The sequence below is a fragment of the Dendrobates tinctorius genome, unplaced genomic scaffold (assembly GCF_039654945.1).
Source record: "Dendrobates tinctorius isolate UK_male_01 unplaced genomic scaffold, ASM3965494v1 ptg000075l, whole genome shotgun sequence".
Taxonomy (NCBI): domain Eukaryota; kingdom Metazoa; phylum Chordata; class Amphibia; order Anura; family Dendrobatidae; genus Dendrobates; species Dendrobates tinctorius.
This window is the reverse complement of record NW_027361743.1, coordinates 12,498,513-12,515,360: the sequence shown is the minus strand read 5'-3', so window position 1 is coordinate 12,515,360 and position 16,848 is coordinate 12,498,513. Positions and strand designations below refer to the sequence as shown.

Genomic DNA, 16,848 nt, shown 5'->3' with positions numbered 1-16,848 from the left:
ATGTCTATGGTATTGTCTGCCTGTCCCATTCTGTTTGTTAGATAGAAACTAAATGCGAAAGTGTCTGATAATGAAATCTGCTCAAATCAATTTGCAGCAAATAGACGACGTTTTTCAGCGGAAACTACCAGAAGTTGTGGTGGAGTTACTGATGACTTTACACGAGTCACCAAGTGATGGAGAAACAAGCAAGAGAGACTTCCTGCAGTACACAAGGTAGATGGGATCTATTTTTTGTCACGTCATCACTTTTTATGGCATCGCATCGTTGTTGATAATTTTGGGTTGTACATAGGAGTATGAGCTTTGTTTTTTTTGGTTTTTTTTAAATTTTATGGTGAAAATGACTTTACCTTCATTCTTATGGTCAGTACAGTAATGGTGATACTAAATTTAGATAGTTTATTTGTTTAACTACTTAAAAGAAATAAAACTACCAATTTTTTTTTTTTTTTTTTTACAATGAAATAATTAGTGTCGCCATTTATATAATTTTTATGTGTTGTAGATTTAGTACCTTTCCCACCGTCCTCGGGTGATGTGCGTGCTCATTTTTACTTTTGACAATCTAACAAGAAAGTCTGTATCTTTTTTTTTTATTTAAAAAAGGTCAAATTTTCTAATTAAATCCAGTTGCAAAGAATTTTTTTTTTTTTTAACCGAAAAACCATGCATTTAAAAATTTTTTTAAAAAAATGTCCCAATTAAAAGGTTAACAAAAGATACGGAGAAAAATAGAGTTTACCATATACAATGAAAAAATAAGTATTTATTAATACAAAAATTCATCTTTTACATAAATAGTAAAATGTACAATAAAATATTTTATATGTCAGTTAATATGTATAATGAGCTGAATAATGTCCTTAAGTAGAAAACACCACCGTGATATCAATAGTAAATAAGTATGCGCATATGATATGACTGCCACATGAATGGAGTAGACAATAAGAAGGTTAATTACTCATAATAACTGCCCGTGCTGTGGCCACATTCCCCGACGCGCGTTTTGCAAGCTGTATCATTGATTCCTCAGGGAAGCTCATTATCATATGGATGGCTAGGTGAGCCACGTTATATTGAATAGATCAGCTGTTTGTTGTTTGTAGATTAACTCTTTCTGCCACCATTGTTCTGACTTGGTTACTCTTTGCTCTGTTCTGCTATTATGCTCTGCTTGTAGTCTGTGGCCATTAATCTTGTGGATCATGTATATCCATACATATTAACTGACATATAAAATATTTTATTGTACATTTTACTAATTATGTAAAAGATGAATTTTTGTATTAATAAATACTTATTTTTTCATTGTATTTGGTGAACTCTATTTTTCTCTGTATCTTTTGCTATATACCTCTGAGTTTGTATACGTGAAATTTTGTTGATTTCGTGCTGGTATTTTTCATGTTCCAATTAAAAGGTTGTTGGTGTTGAGTCTTAATAATATAAACGTTTCTGTTTTGTTCACCCTTCATTACTTGTGTACACCTTTTCACAATTTTAACTTTTACATTTTTCTCTTTTCTATCTAGGGAACTGGATCCAGCTCCCAACCCCCCATACTTTCCTTCCTCCGTCATTAAAGCAACATTGAATTATATCAGCAGTTGCCACAAAAGCAAACAAAAAAGTCTTATATCCATTCTCTCAAAAACTCCAGTGAGTACTTCACGTAAAACTAGATATTAGAGCTCAATGACTTTATTTATTGTGAAAAAAAAAACCTAAAACCCTATTGATAAAAAAAATCCCTCCATATTCACATAAAACAAATGACCCCATAGCCGCTTGCATTGTTAACTTGTAGAAACCGTCACTATGCCCCATCTACTATTTTCTCATCTGGCAGACAAGGCACAGTATTGTCTCAAGAATGTCAAATCCATTTTGTTACAATTTTGTTTTTCTGCTTTCTGGACAAGATTATGGTGGCTGCGATCTTGCCAGAATGTGACAGATCTATTTATTATTATTATTATTATTATTTATATAGCGCCATTGGTTCCATGGTGCTGTACATGAGAAGGGGTTACATACAAATTACAGATATCACTTACAGTAAACAAACTAACAATGACAGACTGATACAGAGGTGAGAGGACCCTGCCCTTTCGGGCTTACATGCTATAGGATGGTGGGCAAGGAGACGAGTAGGTTGGTGGGTTGCAGCAGTTAAGGCTAGTTTCACATTAGCGTTTATGGCTGCAGCGTCGGGCTGCGCACGGCCGCAACTAAGCCCCGCCCCCTGCCGCGCCTCCGCCGGTAGCTCCGCCTACGGACGCATGGCGCTGCATGCGTCCTGCGTCCCCTATCTTTAGCACTGGGGACGCAGGCCGTGCGCAGTATGCGTTTGGCGGCGCATGCGTCCTTTTGACGCTGCGCCAACCAGCGCCAAACGCAACAGGTTGCAATTTGGTGCGCTTGGCGCAGCATCAAAAAGACGCATGCGCCGCCAAATGCATACTGCGCACGACCTGCGTCCCCAGTGCTAAAGATAGGGGACGCATACAGCGTCATGCGTCTGTAGGCGGAGCTACCGGCGGAGGCGCGGCAGGGGGCGGGGCTTAGCGGCGGCCGTGCGCAGCCTGACGCTGCGGCCGTAAACGCTAATGTGAAACTAGCCTTAAGGTGTTGGTTGAGGTGATATCTCCGGTTGTGGTGAGGAGGTAGTGGGGTCATTACAGGCTGTAGGCTTTCTTGAAGTGGTGGGTTTTCAGGTTCTGTCTTAAGGATCCAAATGTGGTTGATAGTCGGACATGTTGGGGCAAAGAATTCCAGAGGATGGGTGATATTTGGGAGAAGTCTTGGAGGCGGTTGGGTGAGGAGCGAATAAGTGTGGAGGAGAGAAAGAGGTCTTGAGAGGACCGGAGATGAAGTGAGGAAAGGTATCGGGAGATTAGTTCAGAGACGTGGGGGAGACAGGTTATAGATGGCCTTGTAGGTCAGTATTAGTAATTTGAACTGGATATGCTGAGGGAATGGGAGCCAATGAAGAGATTTGCAGAGTGGAGAAGCGGAGGCGTAGCGAGGAGAAAGATTAATTAGTTGGGCAGCAGAGTTAAGGATGGACTGGAGAGGTGTGAGGGTGTTAGCAGGGAGACCACATAAAAGGATGTTGCAGTAGTCGAGGCGGGAAATGATGAGGGCGTGCACAAGCATTTTAGTAGATTGAGGGTTGAGGAAAGGACAGATTCTGGAAATATTTTTGAGCTGGAGGCAACAGGAGGTAGAAAGAGCTTGGATGTGCGGTTTGAAGGACAGGGCAGAGTCAAATGTTATAGGCATAAAACACAATAGTCGGGAGACGAATGATTGACTTCTATGAAGGAGTGTTGCCAGTACCCTCTGTGACTGATGCAGAGGTCACAGCGCAGAGAGGAGGAGGAGGCGAGTCCTGTGTTAAGCATATGTGGTTTCCTTCTATAGTAATCCTGTCTGTGATGATAATGAAATGACTACTGAAAAGTGATCTCCTCAGATCAAAATTGTAGCAAAATGGGTTTGCCATTATCTGTAATGACAAATTTGTAAATAAATATTTACAATTTTTCTGGTCGCTTCATTGGGGGACTCAGTAGCCCATAGCTGTACACTGCTGACGCCGGGAGGCTGACACGAAGAGTTAAAACTGAGAAAAATTTTAAAAAATTTGTAAATTAAAAAGTAATTTATAGATGAAAAAAAATTGGTGATACATCCCTTTTTAATTTTTACAGATATTAATAGTGTGTTTTTAAATCTATTACATATTGTCTTGTTTTTGCAGGATGCTTTCCAAAAGATTTTGCTGTCCATATGCAAACAGGCTGCGGAAAGCAACAACGTCCACAAAAAGCACCGTATTCTCATCATTTATCATCTGTTTGTTGATCTGGTGTTGGAAGAAATTAAAGATGGTTTGGGAGGAGCATGGGCCTTTGTCCTTAGAGATGTCATTTACACCATGATCCACCATATTAATAACAGGTACTTTTTTTTTTTAATATCAGACCAAATCCTTTCAAAATAATGAGGATTTTAAAAATCTAAAATGAAAAATGGATAAAAATCTAGCTAAACTTGAAAACGCAATAACTGAAATGAAGCGAAGAAAGATTTAAAAGAGATTAGGAGGATTATAAGAATAATATGGTTTATGAGTGGAATAAAACCCCTCGTCCCATTCTTAGAAAGCCACGAAAAGGTAAAATTAATAAGAAAAATCCTCTTTCTGCTCAACCAAAAGTAACTTTTTCAACTTTGGAACAATCATCAGTGAATTCGTCAGATGAAGCCTCAGACACTTCAGTCAGTACAGGTGCTGCAATATATAATCCCAAAGACAAACCTAATGTGAACAATGAGGATATGGGTACAATGAGGTAAAAAAACAGAGGAGGAGGGGGCGCGCAGGGCATCGAGGGAGGGGGTTACCAGACACGGGGCAAAAACCGGAGACGGTGAATATCCCGATTTGGAACCTCTCCAGCTATGTGCTTTCCAAAGCCCAGATATCCCTGCTATCAAAGGGATTGGGCTTCTCCCCTACTAAGGACTTCAATTTGTACCAAACCATTATGGATATCAATAGGTTTGCGCGGAATTTATCCTTAAAATGTCACTACATTAATGATAACAGCACTCTGGAAATAACTGAAACTGAGCTGGATACTGATCCTGGCAAAAAAGATGAACTATTGATGTTTGAAGAAAAGAGGACATTAAAGGATCTGCATGATTTGGATATCAAAAAACCAACCAACCAACCATAAGTCCTATTAACCAAAGAAGACCAGACAGGGTGTACTTAATAATCTTTATTATACAGGTGGTTACATAAAAAACAATAAAAACAATGTGCACGTGTAGGAACGATTTTACAAAATGGTAAGATAAAATTGGACCCACTTACATATAATTCATATTCTAATATGCATACCTCATATATTATAAAGTAAAAAATTTCCCAAAGATTATATAATGTGCAATGAAAAAAGTGCAAGTGCATATAAATGTAAATACAATAAAGCACAGCTATTTAATCACTGCCATATAAAGTGCAGTGTGCAAAAAAGGGGGGGGGGGACCCCACAGTGTTATTACATCACAAAAAAATAAAAAATAAACAAAGGCCACTGGTAACTTAATAAATTGGAGCTAAAAAAGGATCCATTTATGCAATCCTCTAATTATTTTTGCACCTTACAAAAAGTGTCACTGTGGTTCTCTATATAAATGCGTATGGTTAAATTTTGCACATGCACACTGCACTTTATATGGCAGTGATTTTTTTTGTCACTTTTTGATATGATATATAATATATGTCTTTTTTATGTATATGCACATTGCAATTTTTTTTAGCAGCAATTTATTAAGTTACCAGTGGCCTTTTTTTCTTTTTTCTTTTTTTTGTGAATATGATATAATAACACTGTGGGGTCCCCCCCCCCTTTTTTTTGCACATTGCACACTGCACTTTATATGGCAGTGATTAATTAATGTGCTTTATTGTATTTATATTTATATGCACTTGCACTTTTTTCATTGCACATTATATAATCTTTGGGAAATTTTCACTTTATAATATATGAGGTATGCATATTAGAATATGAATTACAGTCATGGCCAAAAGTTTTGAGAATGACACAAATATTATATTTTCACATGATCTGCTGGCCTCTGGTTTTTATGTGTGTTTGTCAGATGTTTTTATCACATACAGAAATATAATTGCAATCATATTATGAGTAGCAAAAGGTTATATTGACAGTTAGAATGAGTTAATTCAGCAAGTCAATATTTGCAGTGTTGACCCTTCTTCTTCAGGACCTCAGCAATTCTCCCTGGCATGCTCTCAATCAACTTCTGGATCAAATCCTGACTAATAGCAGTCCATTCTTGCAAAATCAATGCTTTTATTTTGTCTGAATTTGAAGGTTTTTGTTTGTCCACCCGTCTCTTGATGATTGACCACAAGTTCTCAATGGGATTAAGATCTGGGGAGTTTCCAGGCCATGGTCCCAAAATCTCTATGTTTTGTTCCCTGAGCCATTTAGTTATCACCTTTGCTTTAGGGCAAGGTGCTCCATCATGTTGAAAAAGGCATTGTTGATCGCCAAACTGCTCTTGGACGGTTGGGAGAAGTTGCTCTTGGAGGACATTCTGGTACCATTCTTTATTCATGGCTGTGTTTTTAGGCAAGACTAAGAGAGAACCCATTCCCTTGGCTGAGAAGCAACCCCACACATGAATGGTTTCAGGATGCTTGACAGTTGGCATGAGACAAGACTGGTGGTAGCGCTCACCTGGTCTTCTCCGAATAAGCCGTTTTCCAGATGTCCCAAACAATCGAAAAGGGGATTCATCAGAGAAAATGACTTTACCCCAGTCCTCAGCAGTCCACTCCCTGTACCTCTTGCAGAATATCAGTGTGTCCATGATGTTTTTCCTGGAGAGAAGTGGCTTCTTTGCTGCCCTCCTTGAGACCAGGCCTTGCTCCAAGAGTCTCCGCCTCAGAGTGCGTGCAGATGCACTCACACCTGCCTGCTGCCATTCTTGAGCAAGCTCTGCACTGCTGGTAGTCCGATCCCGCAGCTGAAACACTTTTAAGATTAAGAGACGGTCCTGGCGCTTGCTGGTCTTTCTTAGGCGCCCTGGAGCCTTTTTGGCAAAAAGGGAACCTCTCTCCTTGAAGTTCTTGATGATGCGATAGATTGTTAACTGAGGTGCAATCTTTCTAGCTGCGATACTCTTCCCTGTTAGGCCATTTTTGTGCAGTGCAGTGATGACTGCACGTGTTTCTTTAGAGATAACCATGGTTAACAGAAGAGAAACAATGATGCCAAGCACCAGCCTCCTTTTAAAGTGTCCAGTGGTGTCATTCTTAATCATGACAGATTGATCTCCAGCCCTGTCCTCATCAACACCCACACCTGTGTTAATGGAGCAATCACTGAAACGATGTTAGCTGGTCCTTTTAAGGCAGGGCTGCAATGATGTTGAAATGTGTTTTGGGGGATAAAGTTCATTTTCTAGGCAAATATTGACTTTGCAAGTAATTGCTGTTAAGCTGATCACTATTTATAACATTCTGGAGTATATCCAAATTGCCATTAGAAAAAATGAAGCAGTAGACTTTGTAAAAATTAATATTTGTGTCATTCTCAAAACTTTTGGCCATGTCTGTATATGTAACTGGGTCCAATTTTATCTTACAATTTTGTAAAATCGTTCCTACACGTGCACATTGTTTTCATTGGTTTTCATGTAACCACCTGTATAATAAAGATTATTAATTAAGTACACCCTGTCTGGTCTTCTTTGGTTAATAGGTCTTATGGTTGGTTGGTTGTTTTTCTTATCTTAATTAGTGTGTAATTATTATTATTATTATTATTATTTATTGTTATAGCGCCATTTATTCCATGGCGCTTTACAGGTAAGGAGGGGTATACATAAAAACAAGTACAATAATCTTAAACAATACAAATCATAACTGGTACAGGAGGAGAGAGGACCCTGCCCGCGAGGGCTCACAATCTACAAGGGATGGGTGATAATACAGTAGGCGAGGGCAGAGATGGTCGTGCAGCGGTTTGGTCGATCAGTGGTTACTGCAGGTTGTAGGCTTGTCGGAAGAGGTGGGTCTTCAGGCTCTTTTTGAAGGTTTCGATGGTAGGTGAGAGTCTGATATGTTGTGGTAGAGCGTTCCAGAGTAGGGGTGATGCGTGAGAGAAATCTTGTATGCGATTGTGGGAAGAGGAGATAAGAGGGGAGTAGAGAATGAGATCTTGTGAGGATCGGAGGTTGCGTGCAGGAAAGTACCGGGAGACGAGGTCACAGATGTATGGAGGAGACAGGTTGTGGATGGCTTTGTATGTCATGGTTAGGGTTTTGTAATGGAGTCTCTGGGCAATTGGGAGCCAGTGAAGGGATTGACAGAGGGGAGATGCTGGGGAATAGCGGGGGGACAGGTGGATTAGTCGGGCAGCAGAGTTTAGAATAGATTGGAGGGGTGCGAGAGTGTTTGAGGGGAGGCCAATCACTATTTTCACTCGACACTGGTAGTAGAAATGAGTATATTTGCCAATATTAATTGATTATTTTATTATTCTATATATAGGGATATATACTATATCCAGTGTCGGTGTGTTTTTTCTTATGATTTGGATATGACTGATAAAAAAACCTGGGGATCAGTTGGTTAAGTTCCTGACATCTAACATGGATTTTTATCCGCTGAAATCAAGGCCAGTAGTCCTGGATAAATTGCAGGAGGTTGTTGAATTGGAACTAAATGACTTGAGCAAAAATATAAAAAAAAAATCCAAGGGTAATCTGAGCAGACATGAAAGAATAGCGTTAGACCAATTAACACAAAATAAAGATTTATTAATCAGAAATGCGGACAAAAGTGGAGCGATTGTGGTGATTAATACTGGATTGTATAAAATTCTAGACCTTAGAGATCCAGAGAATCCGAATGTTTATTTGGAATTAAAAGAGAATCCCACTGTGAGATTTAATGGTGAACTTCTAAATTTACTCCAGGAAGGTGTAAGGCTATGTACCCACGTATGCAGAAAATTCCTGACTAAAAACCGGACTCCTTCCCAGGAAACGCGCGTTTTTTTTCCAGCGCGATTTTTGCGCTTTTTTTATGTGTGTTTTTTCCGGAGCGTCCCCAGTCTCATAGAATACAGTTAGAACTGCGGATTTTTCCACGAAATTAATGAGCATGCTGCGTTTTTTACCGCGATGCATTTTTTTCATGGAAAAAAATGCATCAATAATGCACAAAAAGTGCGGAATTCATTAAAATGAATGGGATGCTTTTAAGCGTTTTTTTAAGCATTTTTGCCGGTAAAAACGCTTAAACGCGAAAAAAACGCTTATGTGGGCACACAGCCTAACAATTGGAACTTTCAATGAAAAAATAAAAAAATACTGCTATTTGGACTATCCTGTCATCCCAGTGTATCTGTTCTGCCTTCTTCCACGTATGACGCTGTGTGGATTCCAGCATACGGCTAAAACCCTTCATCCACTCCCAGTAAGAAGACTGTATGGGTGCTTAAGTCTATGTTTATTGGGATGATATGGACAACAATGGGAGATGATAACAGATGGTATAGTAGAGCACAGTAGTAGATGATATCAGAGGTTGTTGAACAAAGTTGTGGATGATTCGTGGATTGTTGTACACAGTTATGAATGATTCAGGTAAAAACGGAATCCACTTGATATAAGCAGTGGTTTTGCAGGGAGCTGAGCACATGTGAGCAACTCAGAAGTCTGGCAGAAATGGTTACATGTTGTTGACCAGGGAAGGAAGAAGGGGCAGTTCTGAACAGATTAACCATTAAAGGGACAGAGGATTCCAAACAAATGAATAGGAAAGAGAAGGGAAACTATGACATCTAATGGCCATAGCTGTAACAGCACTTAATAAATGTCTTGCTGCACAGAATGGGCAGAACAGTATCATTCCCTGTCAAAGATTCATAAGAATATATTTCCATCTCCTATGAGACCTGTAGTGGTGGGGATTGGTGCACTGGGTGAAAAGCTAGGTGAGTGGGTGGATGCACATCTTCAACCACTAGTTTCACTGGCTCCCAGCTACATACGTGACACAAAAGCAGTTGTTGCCATGATGCAAGCTTTTAAATGGGAGGCTAATTTCACATGGTTCTCGTGTGATTTAATTAGTCTGTATCCCTCTATTTTCCATAATATAGCTCTTTAAATGTTTATCTTTCTATCTCAGGAAATATAGCAGCTATTCGGAGGTTCTATGTAATTTTTTACTTGAAGCAACAAAATTTTTCTTGAGCCATAATTATTGCATGTTTGACAATAGGTATTTTTTGCAGATTAAGCGGTGTGAGTATGGGGGCATAATTTTCCTTTTCACTCGCTAATATTGTAATGAGAACCTGGGAAGAGAACTTTATCTGTATATCTATATATCTTCAAACCCATTTGGCGCAAATCTGGTGTGGATGGGAAGATATATAGATGATCTGGTTTTTGTTTTGAAAGATATGGAGGATAATGCTCAGTTTTTTCTTGAATATTTAAACTACAATGATTATAATCTCCAATTTATTGGTTTTTCTGAGAAGTCACATGTTGATTTTTTTTGTTGTAACATTTGTTGATAATGTTGAGGAGAATAGGGTATTGGTACTTCCTTACCGAAAACCAACTGCTTCAAACAGTATACTGGCAGCTACATCTTGCCATCCCCCACATGTCATCTGAAACTTACCTGTTGATGAGCTCATCAGCATTAAACGCAATAGTTCTGATGACTCTACATATATAAGTGAGAGTATGAAAGTTTGTAGCAGGTTACAAAACCGTGGTTACCCCAAGTGGTGTTTGGAAAGAGCCCAATTTATTGTTGGTAACATCAGCAGAGATTCTTCACTTCAACATAAATGTAAGGAAAATAAAACCAAAAATAATATCATCGCATTCACCACGGGGTATAGTCCACAATTCAATCAGATCACTAATATCATACGGAAATATTTACCTATTTTACAACAAAATATAACTCTCAGAAAGATCTTGGACAATCACACAGTCCGATTTGTGCCAAAAAGAGCGACTACATTAAAAAACCTTTTTTCTCCTAGCTTATTTGTGGACTTAGAACGAGACCAAAAGAAAAACTGGCTCAGTGCCGTTGGTTTCCCCAAATGTGGAGCTAATGTGTGCAAATGTTGCCAATATGCCACAAAAGATAAAAATTTTTCTCCTTTACAGATAAAAAAAAGTGTTTCCAATACGCAGTTTTATAAATTGTAATACGGATGATGTCATTTATCTAATTCAATGTAATATCTGTCAACTTCAATATGTGGGTTGTACTATGAACCCTCTGAAAAAACGCATCCGTAAACACTTGTCCGATGCCGTTAACTTACCGCTGGCGGGTTACTCTGCAGTCTCACGACATTTCGCTAACAAGCATAATGGAGATCTAAAATCTTTCTCCTTCAAAGGAATAGAGAAAGTGTCCAAGCCCACTAGGGGGGGCAATTTACATGAAAAAATCCTGTCAAGGGAAAGTAAGTGGATTTTTTTTTTACTGGAAACTAGAGTGCCGTGTGGTTTTGAATAGCCGCATGGACTTGATAACGCGATATTAAATATAAATGGTGATACTAAAACAGTGGTTCCATAGTAACAGTAATTGATCCAGTATTAAATAATTCCAATATTAACTATTCTTGTGCTGTGGAATATCTGAATATTTCATATAAATTTCTGTGTCTTATCGGTATTGTTTGATTTTATTTGTATTTAATGTTGATTTTAATCATTTAGTTTTTTTCATTTGTTTTTTTTCAATGTTGGTGAAGTCCTTGGGGATGGAACAACACCGCAAAGGGTTACTGCTGGCTATAGGATTAACTTGGCTGAATTAGATCCACTTGGAATCTTCTATACACACCAGCTAGTTTCTAGAAAGGGTGACACCCAGAAATTCAGTGCTGTTTTCCCTGGCTTTATACTATATATACAGTAATCACACAAAAAAGTCCTTGATATCTATTAACCTCTAACCACATGGGGTATTCAATATAACAATGTTTAATCACAAAAAGTTACCCCAATATATAGGCAACACAAAAAGGATACTGAATAAAAATGTATTTTATTGATAATCAATTTAAAATCAATTAAAAAGATAAAGGTACTGAAATTACAAAAACCAGAGACATAATACCATGGAATACCCTCAGTGCAAAGGCTGTTATAACAGCAGAATAGTAGATGGTAAAATACCGCAAAATGTCAATAAGACAGCACAAATGTGAAATGTTACAAAAACAGAAAAAATAGCCTACACTATATATATATAGGGGCTATATAACAATATACCCTTAATATTCATAAAGTGCCCAAGTGCTCAATATGTAAACATTCATATAAAGTGAACAAGGCAACCAAGCCTAATTACAGTATAACGTGCTTAAACATATAACAATCAGTCCATACAGAAAGTTCATAATGGCGGTAATATCATATTATATTAATAAAGAGAATGGGCCTAGAAATTACCTGTAAGGTGCACATGGGAATCCTGGCGTCCCTGCTGCCCCGACGCGCGTTTTCCAATCATCCTTATTGACATTTTGCGGTATTTTACTATCTACTATTCTGCTGTTATAACAGCCTTTGCACTGAGGGTATTCCATGGTATTATGTCTCTGTTTTTTGTAATTTCAGTACCTTTTTCTTTTTAATTGATTTTTAAATTGATTAACAATAAAATACATTTTTAATCAGTAACCTTTATACTATATATGTGGTTGTGATTCATTCCTCACTTGGACCTGGAGGAAGACACATGTAGTGCCGAAACATGTCGTCCAGAAGGGACTGACTGTATGCAAAATTGTTATTGAAGAAACCTGGAACTTTTTTAATGGATAAATAAAAGTTATATTTTACCCGACCATTGGACTGATCGCTGGAGAAGCAAAAACTATTTCCTTTACATATATATTTTTTTCCTATGAAAAAATATATATTTTCTTAACATGTCCAGAGAAGGAACCGGTTGCCATGTGGTCTTGAATAGATTTCTTGCTATGGTGAATAATGATCGTGTTTCTCATAAAGAAATTAAAATATTGAGTTGTATGTAATTATCCTTTAATTTTTAGAGTGGTTTGCCCTACAAACGACGTTTGCACACGAAGTACTATACTGTGTCTTGATCTTTTACATCGGGTGTGCAGAGCAGCAGTCGCTTACTGCAGGGACGCTCTTGAAAGCCACCTGCACGTCATTGTGGGAAGTCTCATCCCTTTGGCGAACTGTCAGACTGAAATCCAACAACAGGTAATTGATGTTCCATAAATCCCAATGGTACATTTATTTCCAGCCTTTCTTAGGGGTATTCCCATCTGATGACATATTACTAGGATATGACGGTCACTTTAATTAATCAGTGTCATTTCCCCAAACTGCATAAATCAGTAGTACAGACGAATATAAGAAGCTTTGTAATATATCTTATCAGAGAAATCTGCTTTCTTCACCACTTATCAGAGACTTCTTCAATCCTATGTCTTCTGAACTCCGAGTCCTCATTCACCGTGAAAAACAGCTAAAATCCATCTTGGTCAGAACCTGGCAGATAGCCGCCTTACTGAGGAATCAGATTACAGCTATCTATTGATGTCTGGGGAGGGGGAAGCAGAGTAAGGGTACCGTTACACATAGCGACGCTCCAGCGATCCCGACAACGATACAACCTGGTAGGGATCGCTGGTACGTCACTACATGGTCGCTGGTAAGCTGTCAATCAGGCAGATCTCCTCAACAACGCAGCAACGATGCAGCGATCCGTATAATGACCTCGGCGGTCATTGGAACCTTGTCACACAGCAGCTATTCTGACGACTCAGACCTCGATAGCGTGAGTTCCGAGTCGCCAACGATGTCGTTTGTCGTAGTTATGGTGTCAAACACAGCGATGCATGCTGGCCAGCGGGACACCAACAATCAAAAAATGGCCTAAGACATTCGAGCACGATCAGCGATATCGCAGCGGGGGGGCGGTCGTCGCTATGTGTCACACGTAGTGAGATCGCTGGCGCGTCACAAAATCGGTGACGTTTCAGCGATCTCGCTTACGATCATGGGGCCTTAAGAGACAGACACACACAAAGATTGTGGCCCCGATTAATCATGGCTGACATTTTGCTTGCCAGTCTTAATAAAGTGTGCATTAAAGGAAGAAGCACTAAATTCAGTAATAGGCGTGCACCTCTTAATAAATATGTTGCATCTTGCAGCTGCCATGCAGAAACACAAAAAAATCAGGGGCTTTTATGGCATAAATTATGATCAATTTGTCAGCTGTATTCAACTACGCAAATCTTCTCACTCATTTCAAAAAGTTGGTGGAAATCATGTAAAAACGCAAAACCCAACTCATGCCCAACCGATTGATCAAACAGTTTTCGCCAGGATTCTAGTATAAGGCTATGTGCTCACGTTCGGAAATGCTGCGGAAATTTCTGCAACATTTCTGCAACTCCCACTGCGGGTAAAACGCATGCGAAATTCGCATGCGTTTCCCGCTAAATACAAGCGTTTTGCAAGCATTTTTAGCTTGCAGAATGCTTGCGCTTTCCAAGTGATTTGAAGTATCGCTTGAAAAGGTGATTGACAGGTTGGTCACACTTGTCAAGCATAGTGCTTGACAAGTTTGACCAACTTTTTACTATTGATGCCGCCTATGCAGCATCAATAGTAAAAGATAGGATGTTAAAAATCATTAAAAAAATGGTTTTTCCCTTCACCCATGACAGCACCACCTGAGAGAGGGATCCGCCCCGCCAGGACAGGAACCTACTGAGACATAAGGGGCGGCACCTCTCCCCCGCTTCAGTTGGGTTCCTGTCCTGGAAGGAACCCCACGGTCGGACGGTGCCTGTCATGGGCGAAGAAAATGGACCCAGCCCCGTCCCGGCGCGGGAAGAGCAGGTGTCTCACCTGCAGCGCCGGCCGTCGGGCGCTGGATGCGCAGTCCCCGGGCCCTCCGGGGTTCCGGGTTCGTGCGGGCGTTGGTGGGATCTCCGGGGTCTGCGGAAGCCCCCACCACGCCGCCCTCCCCTCGCGCACGCCGCATCTCGATCCCCATAGCAGGGGAGAGACGCTGGCTTCTTCCGGCCGCTGACGTCAGCGGCGCATTGCATGCTGGGTGCGCCGGCTGACGCCAGAGAAGGGCGACGGTGTAATGGCGCCGGGTGCGACGCCGGCCGGCTTTCTGAGCGGCGGCCGGCGGTCGCAGGGGGGAGGGGGAGGGGACGCTCACCTGAGCGGAGGCGCGGTATTTAAAGAAGGAGGCGACAGCAGATGGCGGTGCAACATGGAGTCAGAGCAAAAACGTTCAGCGTCCCTGCCTCCCTCGCAGCCCTCTGGCAGAAAGCATGGAAGCCATTCCAGCAGCAGTCGCCCCAGCCGCAGGTCGGGGGATTCAGCAAGATCCAAAGAACGCAGGTCACGTGCCCCGACGCAGCCTCCGAATCCGGTACCCTTGATTTCGGGTGGTGAGTGATCTTCGTGAATGTTAGCATTTATGTTAATAGGGCTTCTGTTGTATGCTTCACCCTGTAGGAAAGGCCTAGGAAAGCGGGAAGCAAGAAGAACAATAGGGATTGTGCTATATGTAAATCTCCCCTAGCAAGAGATTGGCAAAAAGATCTCTGTGCTGCATGCATTCAGCGGACTATGGCGGAGGAAGCGCCTAGTTTTGCAGCCAATCTGATATCTGCCCTAAGGTCAGAAATGGAAGGCTCAATTAAGTCCCTATTGAAAAAAGGGAAAAAAAACAGGAAGGATCCCCCCAGTTCCCCCTCAGATTCCGCGTCAATGTCATCTCAGGCGGAAAAATCATCCTCCTCAGACAGCGACATAGGAGGTAAACCATGTTTCCCTGTAGAAGACACAGACGCCCTCCTAAAGGCCATCAGAGCTACAATGGGCCTACAGGAAGAAAAGGCGGCTAAAACCCTAGAGGATGTTATGTTTGGGGGGCTTCAGGAGAGGAAAAAACGGACCTTTCCGGTAAACGAGAAGATCCAGGCACTTATTGAGAAAGAGTGGAAAAAGCCCGAAAAATCGGGGGCCCTTCCATCCACTTCCAAGAGGCGATATCCCTTCGAGCATAAGGATGCAGAGATATGGGACAAGATCCCCAAAATAGATGCAGCGGTGTCCAGATCCTCCAAAAGGTCGGCCCTGCCCCTGGAAGACGCAGGGGTTCTTAGAGACCCACTAGACAAAAAGGCGGACTCATATTTGAGGCACGCATGGGAAGCGACAGCAGGAGGACTAAAGCCGGCAATAGCGGGTACTTGTACGGCACGCTCCCTCATGATCTGGCTGCAGCAGTTAGAAGAGAAGCTGGCTTCAAAGGTCCCAAGAGAGAAAATCTTATCGGAGATGTATCTCTTACATGGGGCAGCAGCTTTTTTGGCCGATACCTCGGCGGACTCTATGCGAATGACAGCCAGGGCAGCGTCACTGTCAAATGCTGCTAGGCGCGCGTTATGGCTTAAGGGCTGTCCGGGTGACCTTCAGTCCAAGGCCAAATTATGTTCTCTTCCCTGCGACGGTCGATTCTTGTTCGGTAAGAACTTGGACGATATACTGGAGAAAGCAGGCGATAAGAAAAAAGGCTTCCCCAGATTCCCTATGGATCAGAGGAGACAGCCCTTTCGGAGGGGAAGATTCAATAGGGGGCGCCCTCCCGCTGACAGGAGAAGATGGGAGGACAAAAGAAAAAAAGAATCGGGATTTATGTTTGGTGGAGGTACCTCCACCTCAAAAAAGTCACCACAGTGACGCCAGTGTTCCAGTGGGGGGGAGATTGGCACTCTTTTTCCAAACCTGGGAGAAGATCTCCTCCAACGCCTGGATCCTAACCATCCTAACAGAAGGCCTGAAAATTCCCTTCGTCCGTCAGCCAAAATCTGTAGTCGTCATCACACCCATCAGGAAGGTGACCGAAGAGCAGGTGGCCTTGGAAACAGAGATCATGAGCCTGATAGACAAGCGGGTACTCTCTGAGGTACCACGCCTACAGGAAGGGAAGGGGTTTTATTCACCCCTTTTTCTGATAAAAAAACCCGATCAAACTTTCAGGACAATCATAAATCTCAAACGGCTCAACCTATGGATAAGGAACTCGACCTTCAAGATGGAATCAGTAACTACGGCGGTGAAGCTGCTACACCAAGATTGCTTCATGGCCGTGGTCGATTTAAAGGATGCGTATTATCACATCCCTATCCACCCAGATTTCCAAAAATACTTGAGGGTAGCACTTTA

At 41.2% G+C, this 16,848-nt stretch overlaps 1 protein-coding gene across 1 annotated transcript in view; it reads left to right on the top strand.

Moving 5' to 3' along the window:
• Positions 1-16,848, top strand: part of ATM (ATM serine/threonine kinase) — a 286,540-nt gene that overhangs the window by 156,037 nt on the left and 113,655 nt on the right. The window contains exons 27-30 of the mRNA XM_073582995.1: positions 98-216; positions 1,536-1,662; positions 3,770-3,969; positions 12,669-12,846. Of these exons, the coding sequence (XP_073439096.1) occupies positions 98-216; positions 1,536-1,662; positions 3,770-3,969; positions 12,669-12,846 (624 nt within the window). The remainder of the gene's footprint in view (positions 1-97; positions 217-1,535; positions 1,663-3,769; positions 3,970-12,668; positions 12,847-16,848) is intronic.